Source organism: Homarus americanus, unplaced genomic scaffold (assembly GCF_018991925.1).
Source record: "Homarus americanus isolate GMGI-L3 unplaced genomic scaffold, GMGI_Hamer_2.0 scaffold48354, whole genome shotgun sequence".
Lineage (NCBI taxonomy): Eukaryota > Metazoa > Arthropoda > Malacostraca > Decapoda > Nephropidae > Homarus > Homarus americanus.
Genome location: NW_024723833.1, coordinates 5,580,784 through 5,594,307, shown reverse-complemented (window position 1 = coordinate 5,594,307; position 13,524 = coordinate 5,580,784). Strand labels below are relative to the sequence as shown.

The 13,524-nt window shown below is 45.8% G+C and overlaps 1 protein-coding gene across 2 annotated transcripts; it reads left to right on the top strand.

Moving 5' to 3' along the window:
- The first annotated feature begins 249 nt into the window (after positions 1-249).
- LOC121863779 lies at positions 250-10,534 on the top strand. 2 transcript variants are annotated; one of them, XM_042362576.1, is made up of 4 exons: positions 250-1,597; positions 5,859-5,973; positions 7,869-7,954; positions 8,567-10,534. In XM_042362576.1, exons 1-4 carry the CDS (start codon positions 508-510, stop codon positions 8,806-8,808), a joined length of 1,533 nt encoding a protein of 510 aa, XP_042218510.1. In that variant the 5' UTR covers positions 250-507; the 3' UTR covers positions 8,809-10,534. The 2 variants fall into 2 exon arrangements, with proteins under 2 accessions (XP_042218510.1, XP_042218511.1); XM_042362577.1 differs by lacking the exon at positions 250-1,597 and adding an exon at positions 1,658-3,528.
- The last annotated feature ends 2,990 nt before the right edge of the window (positions 10,535-13,524 follow it).

Genomic DNA, 13,524 nt, shown 5'->3' with positions numbered 1-13,524 from the left:
AGAAGGAAGTGTGACATGATAGTGTGGTGGGTGGTGGTGGCGTGGATCCCCTGGACCTTGGACTTTATTTTTCAAGTTGCCCAGCGAGGGGGCTAGTTTATTTGGCAACCCCCTTCCCTGCATCCCGTGCAAGGCGAACCGCAAAGGCGATTACAGCAGTGCTTAATAGGGAAGCATTGCAGTGTGTAGGGGAGTGTCAGATGACCGATAACCTCCAGATAGTGAAGATAATTCCGAGTGAGCTTTGGCCTCACCTACAACTGATTGTGAAATACTTTGTTGAGTTCATTTAAATAACGTATTCTGTCTAACATTTTGTATGGTAATAGCAAACTCCATCCTGTAAATCAGACGTCAATGCCGTGACATCTACGACTAGAAAACACTAGAATTATGTACAATAACTATGAGGTGGTTGGTGTTGTGTTAAGCAGATAGCTAGTGGCGCAACAGTCTGCTCGCGGCCCTTGCTGCCTCACCTCCTATCCGTTACACATTGCGGTCAACATGAAGTTACGGAGTTTATTGTGTACAGTTTTGACCTGTGTCCTGCTGGGAGGCGAGGCACTCCCTCCAGCGGACAGCACTCCCAAGGTTCTGAATGAAACATACGTAAGTGATGACAGCACGGAGGAAACACTCTCGCTAAGTGTTATCCTCGTCAACCACACCGTCGAGGACCACCAAGTTAACAGCAATATATCACATAACTCCGCAGTTATTGAAGCGGGGGAACCTTCAAATGCCTTTGACAAATATATTGAGGACCTAAGTGACCTGCTGTCTGCTCTTAATGACCCCGACTATGACTGGGACACAGACATTCCCATTTTGACACTGCCCTCTTCCTCACCTGCCCTACACGTAGAGGACGATGAGTATGACTCTGGTATACAAGGCTTGTTCGCATTTGTCGGCACAATGAAACGCTGGAGTGAAAAATTCCTCGGTTTCAGAGAAAATAAACCAAACCCGGAAGGTGATTCAAACGAACGACTCCCGACTCAAGAACTTAAGCAGGAAAATGACAACCTCCTGTCAGATGTTACGGGCGAAGACGGGGGCCAGGAGGAGGCTGCTGAAGGCTCCCTCATCCTCACGGCTAACAGTATGACAGTAAAGTCCCAGAACGACTTGTCAACATTCACGGGAGCCATGGAGGAACTTTCGAGGGTTTATAACCAATACTTCAATAAGTCACGCGAGGAGTCTATGGACAGCACAGTAAGTGACAGGTCCAGCGACGGCTTACTGGCACTCATACATACCCTGGAGACTCTGGCTGAGGCACACGCCACCTTCCATGGCCACCTCCTCGTTGCTGAGCCAAATTATCTAAACCCACAAGACACTCATGCTCGTCTCCTTCAAATCGTTGAAGAATTAAAAAAGTTGGTGGAGCATTCAGAAGACGGCGAGCCACCAGTCACTCTCACACCACCACCACCTACTGCTGCTGCTACTACTACAACTACTGCTGCTACTACTACAACTACTACTGCTGCTGCTGCTACTACTACTACTACTACTACTACTACTACTACTACTACTACTACCATCAGCATTGTTAATTTTCCACTTGACTTTATTCCCAAAGGCATGTGAATAACATATTGCTTACATATGTTAACATAGATTAAATCTATAGTTTTAGGTCCTCTCGTCTCTCGTCAAAATGTCTCCCAGTCACTGGGTCACTGCAGTCCAGAAATGTTATGTAATCTACTTATTCTATTTAATTATCTACTCTTGTGATGGTGGGCAGGAAGAAGAGTTTAAGTTGTACACGTGAACCATACTGATTGGGTTTTCGGTTTCAGATTAAAAAAGGAACTTTATGTCAACAAATGAACTTTTGAGTAAACTGACAAGTGTCGTGTGTACAAGTGTTGAGGCGTGTGTGGTGTGATACTGGGTGTTGTCTCCACACCTCAACTTGTCTCGTCCTGTCATACACATACATGGTGGGTGTTAGTGTGATTTTTGTTGATGGCGCTGCTGGTAAGTGGCTCTTGTGATGCTACCGAGACAGCAGATAAGTTTCAAGATAATTTTTTTGTCAGTGAAGGTGCTCAATCTCCCGCCACGTCATATCACAGTCCATGGACCACAACTTTAGATATATTGAAGGACAATGTGTGCATTATAAATCGACTGGGATCCTGTTGTGGTACATCTACCTGTTAAATTTAATCGCAATCCGGTCGATAGTGAGTCGCAAGATATACCTTAACTTGTCACCTCCCTGGACCTGGCCTTTTTGCCCCCCCCCCTTACCTACGCCCTTTAAATGTAACTTAGTCCTTCCTAAATTAGCTGACCTCCCCCTACCCAGATCTCTCTCTCCCACCTCGTATCCCCTCATTCCTCCCTTCCTCTCTCCACAGAGGTTCACCCAAGGAACACCTAAAGGTTGACCTCTGCTCCGTCCTTGTAACCCACATTAAATTATAAATGAATGCGTTACACTGGTTGATAAAATGATTAGTGTGAAGGAGGAAGGCCAGCGAGGTGGTGGTGACGCGTCAGTCAACTACAAGCTTCAGTCCTCAGTGTTATTGCAACTTTACCTGGACGTTAACATGACACACATGTGGATGCTTAGTATAGCATGGGGCTTCTTGTGTCTTGGCCACGTCCAGACGGCTACAACACACCACAATGCTGAGGAAGAATTTTTGAAGGAGATACAAAGGGCTTTTGGCAGTCACCGGGAAATCCTGAACAACATTCGCAGTCACGTGGAGCTCAACAAGCATCGCCTCGTCAAGCTGGCCGACGAACTTGAGGAAATTATTGAAAGATCAGATGAGACCAAGCCAAGTTTTTCCCTTCACGACGCTTCTCGCGTGCACACTCCCACCTGTCTACATTCTCCGCACACTAGCCTCTCGGGGTCTGTATCTGGCTCAGGTAACACACAACCTGCGGTGAAGGATATAAATCATGACCAAGGTATAACAATAATATCTGCAGCAGACGACACAGGCGAGGCATCACGGCCATCCAGCAACACAAACGCCACCACGAAACATATAAACATAAACAATGACACAAGTGACTCCTTCCAAGGACTACTTCCTCAAGGTGAAGACACAAGTGAAGAGTTGGACCTCGGTAGCGGCGGTGAGGAGATGACGAAGGCGTTGACGGCACTAGAGGCTTTGGCTGAGGCACGACGCCGCCCTGTTAAGCATTCCAGCTACCGCACCACCACACCTCCCCAGGAACTTCTCGCCTCGGCTGGCCCAGCAGGGGGCATGATGGGGGTCTTGGAGGGGCTGGAGTCTCTGGCCAGGAGTTTCCACCAATATGATGAACGTGTCACCACACCCGCCCCAGACACACCACGTAACATGGCGGAGGTCCTGGCAGCTATAGACGCTCTGGCACAGCGAGTGATCCGCAACACCTCCACTATTGAGGCTCCTGATGACAGCCTGCCACAGTACCACAACATCCACGAAGTTTTGGATGCTTTACGACAGTTGAACGCGTCTCTATGGTCAACATCGACACAGAACACCGGTAGGGAATGATCCAAATCATTATCACAACTGTGTATTTTATAACGTTATCACCAGGTGTTGACGGCCAGTAATTACAGTAGAGTTGTTAATACTATTCAACACGTTCAATATTTTCACGTGTAAAGTTAACCCTGTCTATTTTGGCATCACTAGCAGCGGTTACAATTCCCGGATGGTTGCCGCTGAGTGCCACCGCCAAGTTCACTACATTATCATCATTGTCCTTTCAATATCTAATAAAAAAAATCCTGTGCCATCAGTGTTTACACTGAAAAAAATATTTGCAATGAATTCGCCGATGTGGCGGCGCCACACAGAAACTAATCAACTTTAAACAGTTGTAACGCAAGGCCGGTGGTGCATGAGTAGCGTGTTGCCCCTCACTATTGCTGCTCGGGTTCGATCAGGGTCGTGTGTGAGATGGGCGTTGCCCAGTGTGACCAGCCGTAGGATTTCTCTGGGTAGAGTACAGCACTCTACTGCTCTGTTGTACTAACACTTGCCCCGTGAAGGACAAACACCGCCAGGAACAATGAGCATTAAACAAACCACCGGCAACACGTAAAAGACCCTAAATAATAGTTGCCTGAGTGACCAGGACAGTGTCAGGTGGCGTGTTTACGTGGGAGGGGTGAAGAAATAAGGTCATGAGAGAGGGGCCAGATCAAGTACCTCCACACTATCTTATCTAGGGTGTGTACCAGCCACCGTCACTCCCGCCCACCATCACCACAACACCTGCCCACCACCACCACCAAAACACCTGCCCACCATCACCACACCACCTGCCCACCATCACCACAACCACAACACCTGCCCACCATCACCACAACCACAACACCTGCCCACCATCACAACACCTGCCCACCATCACCACAACACCTGCCCACCATCACCACAACAACACCTGCCCACCATCACCACAACACCTGCCCACCATCACCAAAACACCTGCCCACCACCACCACAACACCTGTCCACTATCACCAAAACACCTGCCCACCACCACAACACTTGCCCACCACCACCACAACACTTGCCCACCACCACCCACAACACCTGCCCACCATCACCAAAACACCTGTTCACCACCACCACAACACCTGCCCACCATTACCACAACACCTGCCCACCCATCACCACAACACCTCCCACCACCCACAACACCTGTCCACCATCACCACAACACCTGTCCAACATCACCACAGCACCTGCCCATCACCACAACACCTGCCCACCATCACCCACAACACCTGCCCACCATCACCACAACACCTGTCTACCATCACCACAACACCTGCCCACCACCACCACAACACCTGCCCACCACCACACCTGCCCACCACAACACCTGCCCACCACCACAACACCTGCATGTGCAATGAAGGCTCCTTGGGTATGGGAAACACGAGGAGTCTTGTGAAGTACCGGGCACAGATCATCGTAACTCAGACAGACAGACAGATTATATAGAAAGACAGACAGATTATACAGATAGACAGGTAGAAAGATAAACACATTTAGAAAATACATAATTAGATAGATACATATTCTGTACAATCGTCATAGAAGTTTACACAGAGCAAGTATACACAGACAATTGTAAAACAGTAAGTCGATTTAACTCCCAAGACTTTTTTTTAACATTTAGGGTCGTACACAGTCACCCTAGTATTGTTCCAAGGTCCACCACAACGCTATCACACACGCACACCAGAATTAGATAACTGGACACAACTTTATTCAGAAATTAAGTTCACATGTATACAGATTTTGGTGTGCAGTATATAGAAGAAGTGGTGCATTAAGGGTCCATATTTGACATAATTCTGTTTTTGGAGCTGGCTGTGTCTTTAAAACAACTTCCTCTCTTGTCTGGACGATTAGTCAAATGGGTCTACTCACCTAACCTAGCCTAGCCTAGTGGGGCCTGCCTATTCGTAGTGGTCAAGTGAGGTTAAAGCTTTTTAGGATCGGGACCCAACCACCCATGTTACTTACAACCCCTCACTTGTACTCCCAGACTCGTGTTGTGTTTGGTACAGCGTCTCACCCTATGACAAGGGGGAACTTAAACACCCTATACAGTACTATACGTTTCCTCACTCACAAAAGCTCTTCTCCTGACACCACCTTAAAAACACTCCATTGTCACACCTTTACCAAACGTTTCTCGTTCACAAAGCTAACAAACGTTCCAGTCTCAATCTGTAACAAACGTTTTCATGTTGATATTCCTCTTACCAAAGTCCTTGTCTTGTACCCCCCCCCCCTCGACCTAGAGAGCGTGTTACCCTCACCCACTAACAAAGGTTATCACTCCCACAGAGCCTGGAAACTACCTGCCGTGCGAGGAGCCCTACGAGGAAATCGCCTACCGTATGTGTATCCTGCAGATAACAGACAAAAAGCTGTCGTGGCCCGCCGCCTGGGAATACTGCTGGTGAGTCTCACACACACACACACACACACCACTCCATCATCGCGCACCACACACACCCATCATCACGCACCACACACACACACACACACACTCCATCATCACGCACCACACACCCATCATCACGCACCACACACACACACACACACACCCATCATCACGCACACACACACACCCATCATCACGCACACACCATCACACACCACACACCCATCATCACGCACACACACACACACCCATCGCGCACCACACACACTCCATCATTGCGCACCACACACACGCCCATCATCATGCACCACACACACACTCCATCATCACGCACCACACACACACACACACCCATCATCACGCACACACACACACACACTCCATCATCACGCACCACACACACACCCATCACGCACACACACACACACACACACCCATCATCACGCACCACACACACACACCCATCATCACGCGCCACACACACACCCTCATCACGCACACACACACACCCACATCACGCACACACACACACCCATCATCACGCACCACACACACACACACATCACACACACACACACACACACACACACACACACACACTCCATCATCACGCACCATACACACACACACACACACACATCCATCATCACACACACACACACACTCCTCATCACGCACCACACACACACACACACACTCCATCATCACGCACCACACACACACACACACACACTCCATCACACGCACCACACACACACACACACACACTCCATCATCCACCACAGGATAAAATGGGAACATTTCCTTGAAATTTCTGGAAGAGTGTGAGCTTATTGGGTTATTTCGAAAAGCCTGTGATTTACTTTTTGTTATATAACATTACTGAAACCAACTAACACTGGATTTTACAAACTGATGAGGATGTGTTGCTACTAACAATGTATGTGGGTGTGTGTGTGTGTGTGTGTGTGTAGTGGGGGGCCGTCTACCAGATGTATACCTCGTGGGTCACCACTACCACCGCCTCAATCACTATCACTACTACTACCACCATTGCAAAGTATTTATACCTCAAATTCCACGCGCAACTCCCCACACCACCACATACCATCACTACTGTATATATAAAACACTACAACTCCACCTCACACTATCTACTACTACAACAACCGATACCACCATCTCTACTAATTAATACCACCAGCATTACTACAACTAATGTTATTATCACCATCATCAACACTGTTAAGCATTATTTTGACAATCCTCTACCACTAACTGCCACTTCTAACACATGCCACCACTACAACTAGAAACACGACTATCACCTACCACTACAAGTACTACCAGCTTATGACGGACGAAGGGACGGAGAGTGAAAGATAAAGAAAGAGACAACGGGGAAAGAGAGAATGCAGGAGAGAGAGAAACACACACACACACACACACACGGACGGACGGACGGCCATACTCTATACTGGTATACACGGATGAAGCGTGTGTGGCGGGCGGTGACAGGTTGGGCCCCGAGTGGGGAAGTGGGTCACATGGGGAGAGGGTTGCGGGCAGCGAGGTTGAGTGTGAATGGCGAGGAAGGAGAGTGACAGAGTGAGTGAAAAGGCGTTAGAGTGACCGGTAAAAAGGGGAGTGCGTAACATTACCAGTCATCTTCATCACACCCGATACAAATTACCGGGTCATAAGTCTTCTTACAATAAAGAATATAAGACTTAAAAGCACGTCGCTGGGATGCAGAAACAACCCTATACACAGTACTAACGTAAATCAGTTATATTCCTTAGAGTAGTGAGTAAAAGTTACAAACACAACAATGGGGATAATATACAAATATCTTCAATTTCATAACAGAGTAATCCTTCATAATTATAAGCTTTTGTTTCATACTGCAGGAGTCGTGGGGCGGTGCTGGTGCAGGATCCCGTGGTGGTCAAGACCAGGAGGCACCTCGACCAACTATACGGGGAGTCCGGCTCACGTACGTCCTGCTGCAGTTGTGTCCACTACAGCATCCTTCATTCATCACTAATATCATTAAGGCGTCCACACACTATCAAATATGTTTGTCAAACATGGTGTTTGAACTTTGATCATACAATTTGAGAGTGTGTGGGCGCCTTTACCATCAGCCTGTATCACTCCACTGCTGCAGACTTCTCATTTGTCTATTTTCTCATCTATCTAAAATTCCATGTTATGATAGATTTTTCTCAATAGCCTACAGTGTATGATCGGCAAATAATTTTATATTTTCCAAAACTGCCCGGCACCCAATTAACGTAAAAAAAATCCATAAATCCTGTTTGTTCATGACCATATCTCGTCCCATGTAATTATCCATCTTTATTTATATAGTATTCCACCCACATACTGCATTGCTGTACAGCAGGTCTCGTTGGCCTTAATACTATCCGATGAGACTTCCTCCCCCCTCTCCCTCGCCTTTCAAGAGACAAGAGACAATGTATTTAACTGGTTAACTTAGTTACTTTACATTGCACGGTCTCTTGTTAATTTTCTACGACAGGCATATACCGCGTACTTGTTTATTTTATCTCTATATTACACTAGATGTGTTCTTGTGTTTCAGGTGTGCGTTGGCCTATATGGGTAGGCGGTAAAGAGATAGTGGAGGGTGGAAATAAAGTGTGGAAGTGGGCTGACGGGTCTTTGGTACCACAGTTCTTGTGGAATGAAGGTCAGCCTCGACACTACAGCCGCCTTCATGCTCCCCTCGGCTCCTGCATGTTCCTTGACGGCTACAAGAACTTTTACGCCTCCAGCCTCCCCTGCCACCTGAAGCGGCGCTTTGTTTGTCAACGTCGAGAATAGAATGTCTGCACTCCATCGCGAGCAGCAGTAATGATGAAAAATTTTACCAGAACGTACGATAATTAACAACACTATGAATGTTTATTAATGCTGTATTTGCGTAAAACGCGAAACATGGATTAATGTGTTTTAGAATAACTCAAGGTAAAGTGTTAGTTAGGCCAGATGCCAAGTTATATCCTGATGTTTGTGGGGGACACGGCCACATACGTCACAATGAATCGCATAATTCACTTATTTTGTACATTAACTATTGTATTGTTCAAGTGAAGATAAAATATTTAACAACAGACAGAGAAACACACACAATGTGTCTGGTGCGTGAGATTGAGCCAAAATCCTACATCATACTGTACTACACTAGTACAGTATTCATGAAGCTCCGGGTAAGAGTGGATAATAAATTTGAAAGCTGTTATTAATATGTACTCCAATATCATTGTTAATATTTTAGTGGTGGTACAAGCCATCTTCTAACCCGCACTTAGACATGTTTAAAACTTAGGAATAATTCTTGGTAGTGGTGGTACAAGCCGTCTTCTAACCCGCACTTAGACGTATTTAAAACTTAGGAATAATTCTTGGTTCCGTTAATGTTTTGACGGAACCAAGAGAGCTCTTATAAATCCAGGTTTGACCAGTAGTATTGATACAGTCGCGGTGCATTCACAATCCTGTGCATGTCCAATACCTGCCTGCTGTGAGCCGTCGTCCAAACGGCAGTAATGAGGAGTGAAAGGACAGCCACTGGCGGTGAATAATTATAATTACTGATTATTTTACATATAGATCTCCCTTGGAGATAACACTGTATACTGCTCTTACCCTTCATCACTATTTGTAATTACATAATAAAGTTCAGTACTGTACTGCAGGGGTTCTCAAACTTTTTTCACCCAAGGACCCCTTATATACCATGACGCATAAAAATATTGTCAATAATCAAAGAATAAATCATAGTCCAATGCATTTGTTCATTTCAACCCAAATCCAAAATATCCTGCAAATTGGAATCGCCAAATCTCTCACAAACGTTTAAACGCACTATTTCTCAAAAACTTTTCGCGGACCCCAGTTTGAGAATCACTGCTGTACTGTACCGATCATCAAATTATAATTATCGTCTTTAGGAACACAATATAATAATTATTTAACAAACGCTGAGAATATATGCAGTAGTACTATAATCCAATTACTGTAACGCGATATATACATACTGGAGAAATACAGTATCTACATCATACGCCTTGACACAACTGTTAACCATCAATAAATTTGGAGTTTCTTCGGGTTAACATGTTTCGTATTTACAGTAACACATTGACCTCACTCTACATTTGTGGCCACCTACTTCTTCCGTCACACAGTTAATATATTTTTTTTTCTATTTTGGTTTCGTTTGATTTTGTTTGTTAGTTAAATGTTAAGTGTAGCTACATCACTTTGTTATGGGATCTTTATCAATGTTTATCTAAGGAAAAGAATCTTATGGAGACTGTCTACAAAACCAAGTGTGAAAACCATTGATGAAGCAAACCATAATGAACTAATGTAACCTAACCTAACCAACACTAACCAAGGACGGATGGAATTAGTGGAAAAATGTTCCGTTGAGGTGATTCATTCGGTCTGCTTTTCAAACTATGTTCTCATCTGTCCTGTTCAATCGGTTATTCCTCGCCACTGGATTTGTATTAATATAAATAAACCAGGTTAAGAACGTGTAGTAATGATGTTTACTTGACTGACATAAGTTTATACTGCAACTGATACAATAAGAACACTCGTATGTTTATAGTCTCCGTTTTACAATTCTTTTTATTCTTTGTTATCATTTATTAAGTTCTGGTGAGGGGATAACGGGATTTATACACACGCTGGACAATCCTATTGCTTTGACATACTAAATTAGTGTTATTACTTACCTACTGTATTACACTCCAGATTTACACTAAGATTACAACTGCACTCATAACAACTGAAGCACTAAATAGTTAACCATAATAACGTAAATCCCAGAACATATGACCAGATGTACACCGTCACAACAGCTTCCCGCCAACTAGGTAGGATTGTAGTGGATCCCTCCCCTACAAACGCTGTTTGTCGCTGAGTAGCCGACCCCGCGAATTCCCCAGTGTGTGCCTCGTGGTCTAGCTCAACCAGCGTCGCCTTACATGACGGAGGTCAACTATTAAGCCACGCCTACCTCCGCTATAGAAGACCTGACTTCGTGGTGACCGCTCTCTTTCTACCTACACCAACCAGCAAGCAACACCACCTCCTCCACTCCTGCCTGGCGGTCCTTGCTCCCGCCGGCGAGCATGGCGACCCACAAGCTATCATCCTCTGAGCATCCTCACCAACCAGCTCTACATCACGCTTGTAACCATGCTGCCACTTCCCAGCACCAAGCTGCATTGTACATCCAATACAACATGTATACAGAGAGCACATTGTGAGTTTCACTTCTCCATCCCATCCTGAGAGAGAACCAAACCACGTACCCCACAAATGGTGACCCCTGGAGTGACCACTCACACAGGATGGAGGAGAAACCGATCACTCTCCCAGTCTTCAAGCAACATGGAAGACTGGCTTACCCACGCAGAGGCAGCTCTCATCGGCTATCCAGCTACTGTCTCTACACCGCAGGTTAGACACCCTAGAGCAACTCTGCTACTCTAAGCAGACAGCCGCTCCTCTTCCTGCCCCAAGCACCAAGTCCTACGGCCCCAACACACCCGTCCTGCCTCAGACGCTGCCCCCGGCCCAGTAGTAACCCCTGCCGCTCCTCCTGATGCAGCCCCTGCTCCCGACGCGGCCCATGCGCCTGAGTGCGGACCTACACACCCCTCTTTTCTCCCTCAGGTACTCCCTGCTACTGTCCTGCACCCTGCTGCTGTCGTGGACCCAGCTGCTGTCACGAGCCCTCATCCGCTTCTGCTAACACAGCCGCTGCTCCTGACCCAGGCCCACACACCCCAGCAGGCGCATCTGACGACTCTGTACCTGCCATGAGGGAAGCAAACATTCATCGCCTCCACACACCCTTTTTCTCCCTCTCTACTCCCACAGATATTGTGTATCTAGACAGTTGTCTCCTCTAGCGGCCGGCTCATCCACGCCCTCGCCGTTCTGCCTCACATGTGCCATGCAACCCTGCAGACAACAAGTCTCCTACACCGCCTGGAGGGAAGGAGGGAGTATTGTAGTGGATCCCTCCCCTACAAACGCTGTTTGTCGCTGAGTAGCCAACCCCGCGAATTCCCCAGTGTGTGCCTCGTGGTCTAGGTCAACCAGCGCTGCCTTACATGACGGAGGTCAACTATTAAGCCACGCCTACCTCCGCTATAGAAGACCTGACCTCGTGGTGACCGCTCTCTTTCTACCTACACCAACCAGCAAGCAACACCACCTCCTTCACTCCTGCCTGGTGGTCCTCGCTTCCGCCGGCGAGCATGGCGACCCACAAGCTGTCCTCCTCTGAGCATCCTCACCAACCAGCTCTCTACATCACGCTTTTAACCACGCTGCCACTTCCCAACACCAAGCTGCATTGTACATCCAATACAACATGTATACAGAGAGCACATTGTGAGTATCCTTTCTCCATCCCATCCTGAGCGTGAACCCGAATAACTCGTACCCCACAGGATACTCAAAAGTATTTACAATATTCCCAGTTAACCCTTTCACCGTGGTAATTAAAAATTTTAATGGTTCTCCATATACTTTGTTAATTTGAGAAATTAGTATAAAATAACACCATTAGCCAATGTATGTCAAGTAATTTATCCCAATTTTTCTGATTCTCCCCGAAACACCAAAAATGTAACGTAATAAACCCCGACATAGCGAGTATATTTCCAGGTTGCATAAAGAGTATAGTACTTCCAAGCTACGATATACCATTTAAATTATAACACTTCTATTCTTATGTTGTAGCTGAAATAATATAAGGCTTACCTTTTGAGCATGGCATTTGTAATATTGGTATTGTTCCATTCTTGGTACTGGTAGTCCAAGCATTTTATATTTCAAGTTCTCCTCAAAATGCAAGTTGCTTATTTGGGCATTTTCAGCATTTATAGTCCTTCCTCTTGCACAAGTGAATTCACCTTCTTCTTAGTTCTTTATCCTTCGGAAAATGACGGGAAGTTATAGCACCTCTGCTTTTAATTTGAGATAAACACCCAAAACCGAGCAAGTGCTCGCATGCTTCCTGTGTAGTACCTTGTGACGTCATGATCATCACACGATGCTGTTTACATGTAATCAATCTATCGGCGGTGTCGTCTGTAGGAAACGCAATCGCCTCCAGAATAAGCATTTACATGTACAACTATACCTAATTTCCTCCAAATTCAAAACTGAGTAAACAAGCTGAAGCAAACATCTCATCTTGCTCTCACTAGTCTCTTCCTTTAGTATTGTACCCCTCACCTTAAAACTGCCGTTTTCATGAATCTCATAAAATACTATCACTGCCACTCTCTCATAACTTTCTGCCAAAACAAATACTTTTGGAAGTCTTCCTGTATTTGCTGAACACTTAAATTTTACTCAATTGCTGAAAATTTTAAATTTAAATTTAAAATACAAAGTGGGCCATATTACTCCATATTATTTTCATTGAAAGTTCGCATAGGAAAAAACATCAGTTAAAGCTTTCCATTTAGTGCATTTTTTTGCCTTAAGTTTTGAACCTTCCAT

Coding starts and splice junctions, on each gene's coding strand:
- LOC121863779 (XM_042362576.1), top strand. CDS start 508: ATGAAGTTACGGAGTTTATTGTGTACAGTTTTGACCTGTGTCCTGCTG. Junction 5,974..7,868: donor GCCGCCTGGGAATACTGCTG/GTGAGTCTCACA, acceptor TTCATACTGCAG/GAGTCGTGGGGCGGTGCTGG. Junction 7,955..8,566: donor ATACGGGGAGTCCGGCTCAC/GTACGTCCTGCT, acceptor CTTGTGTTTCAG/GTGTGCGTTGGCCTATATGG.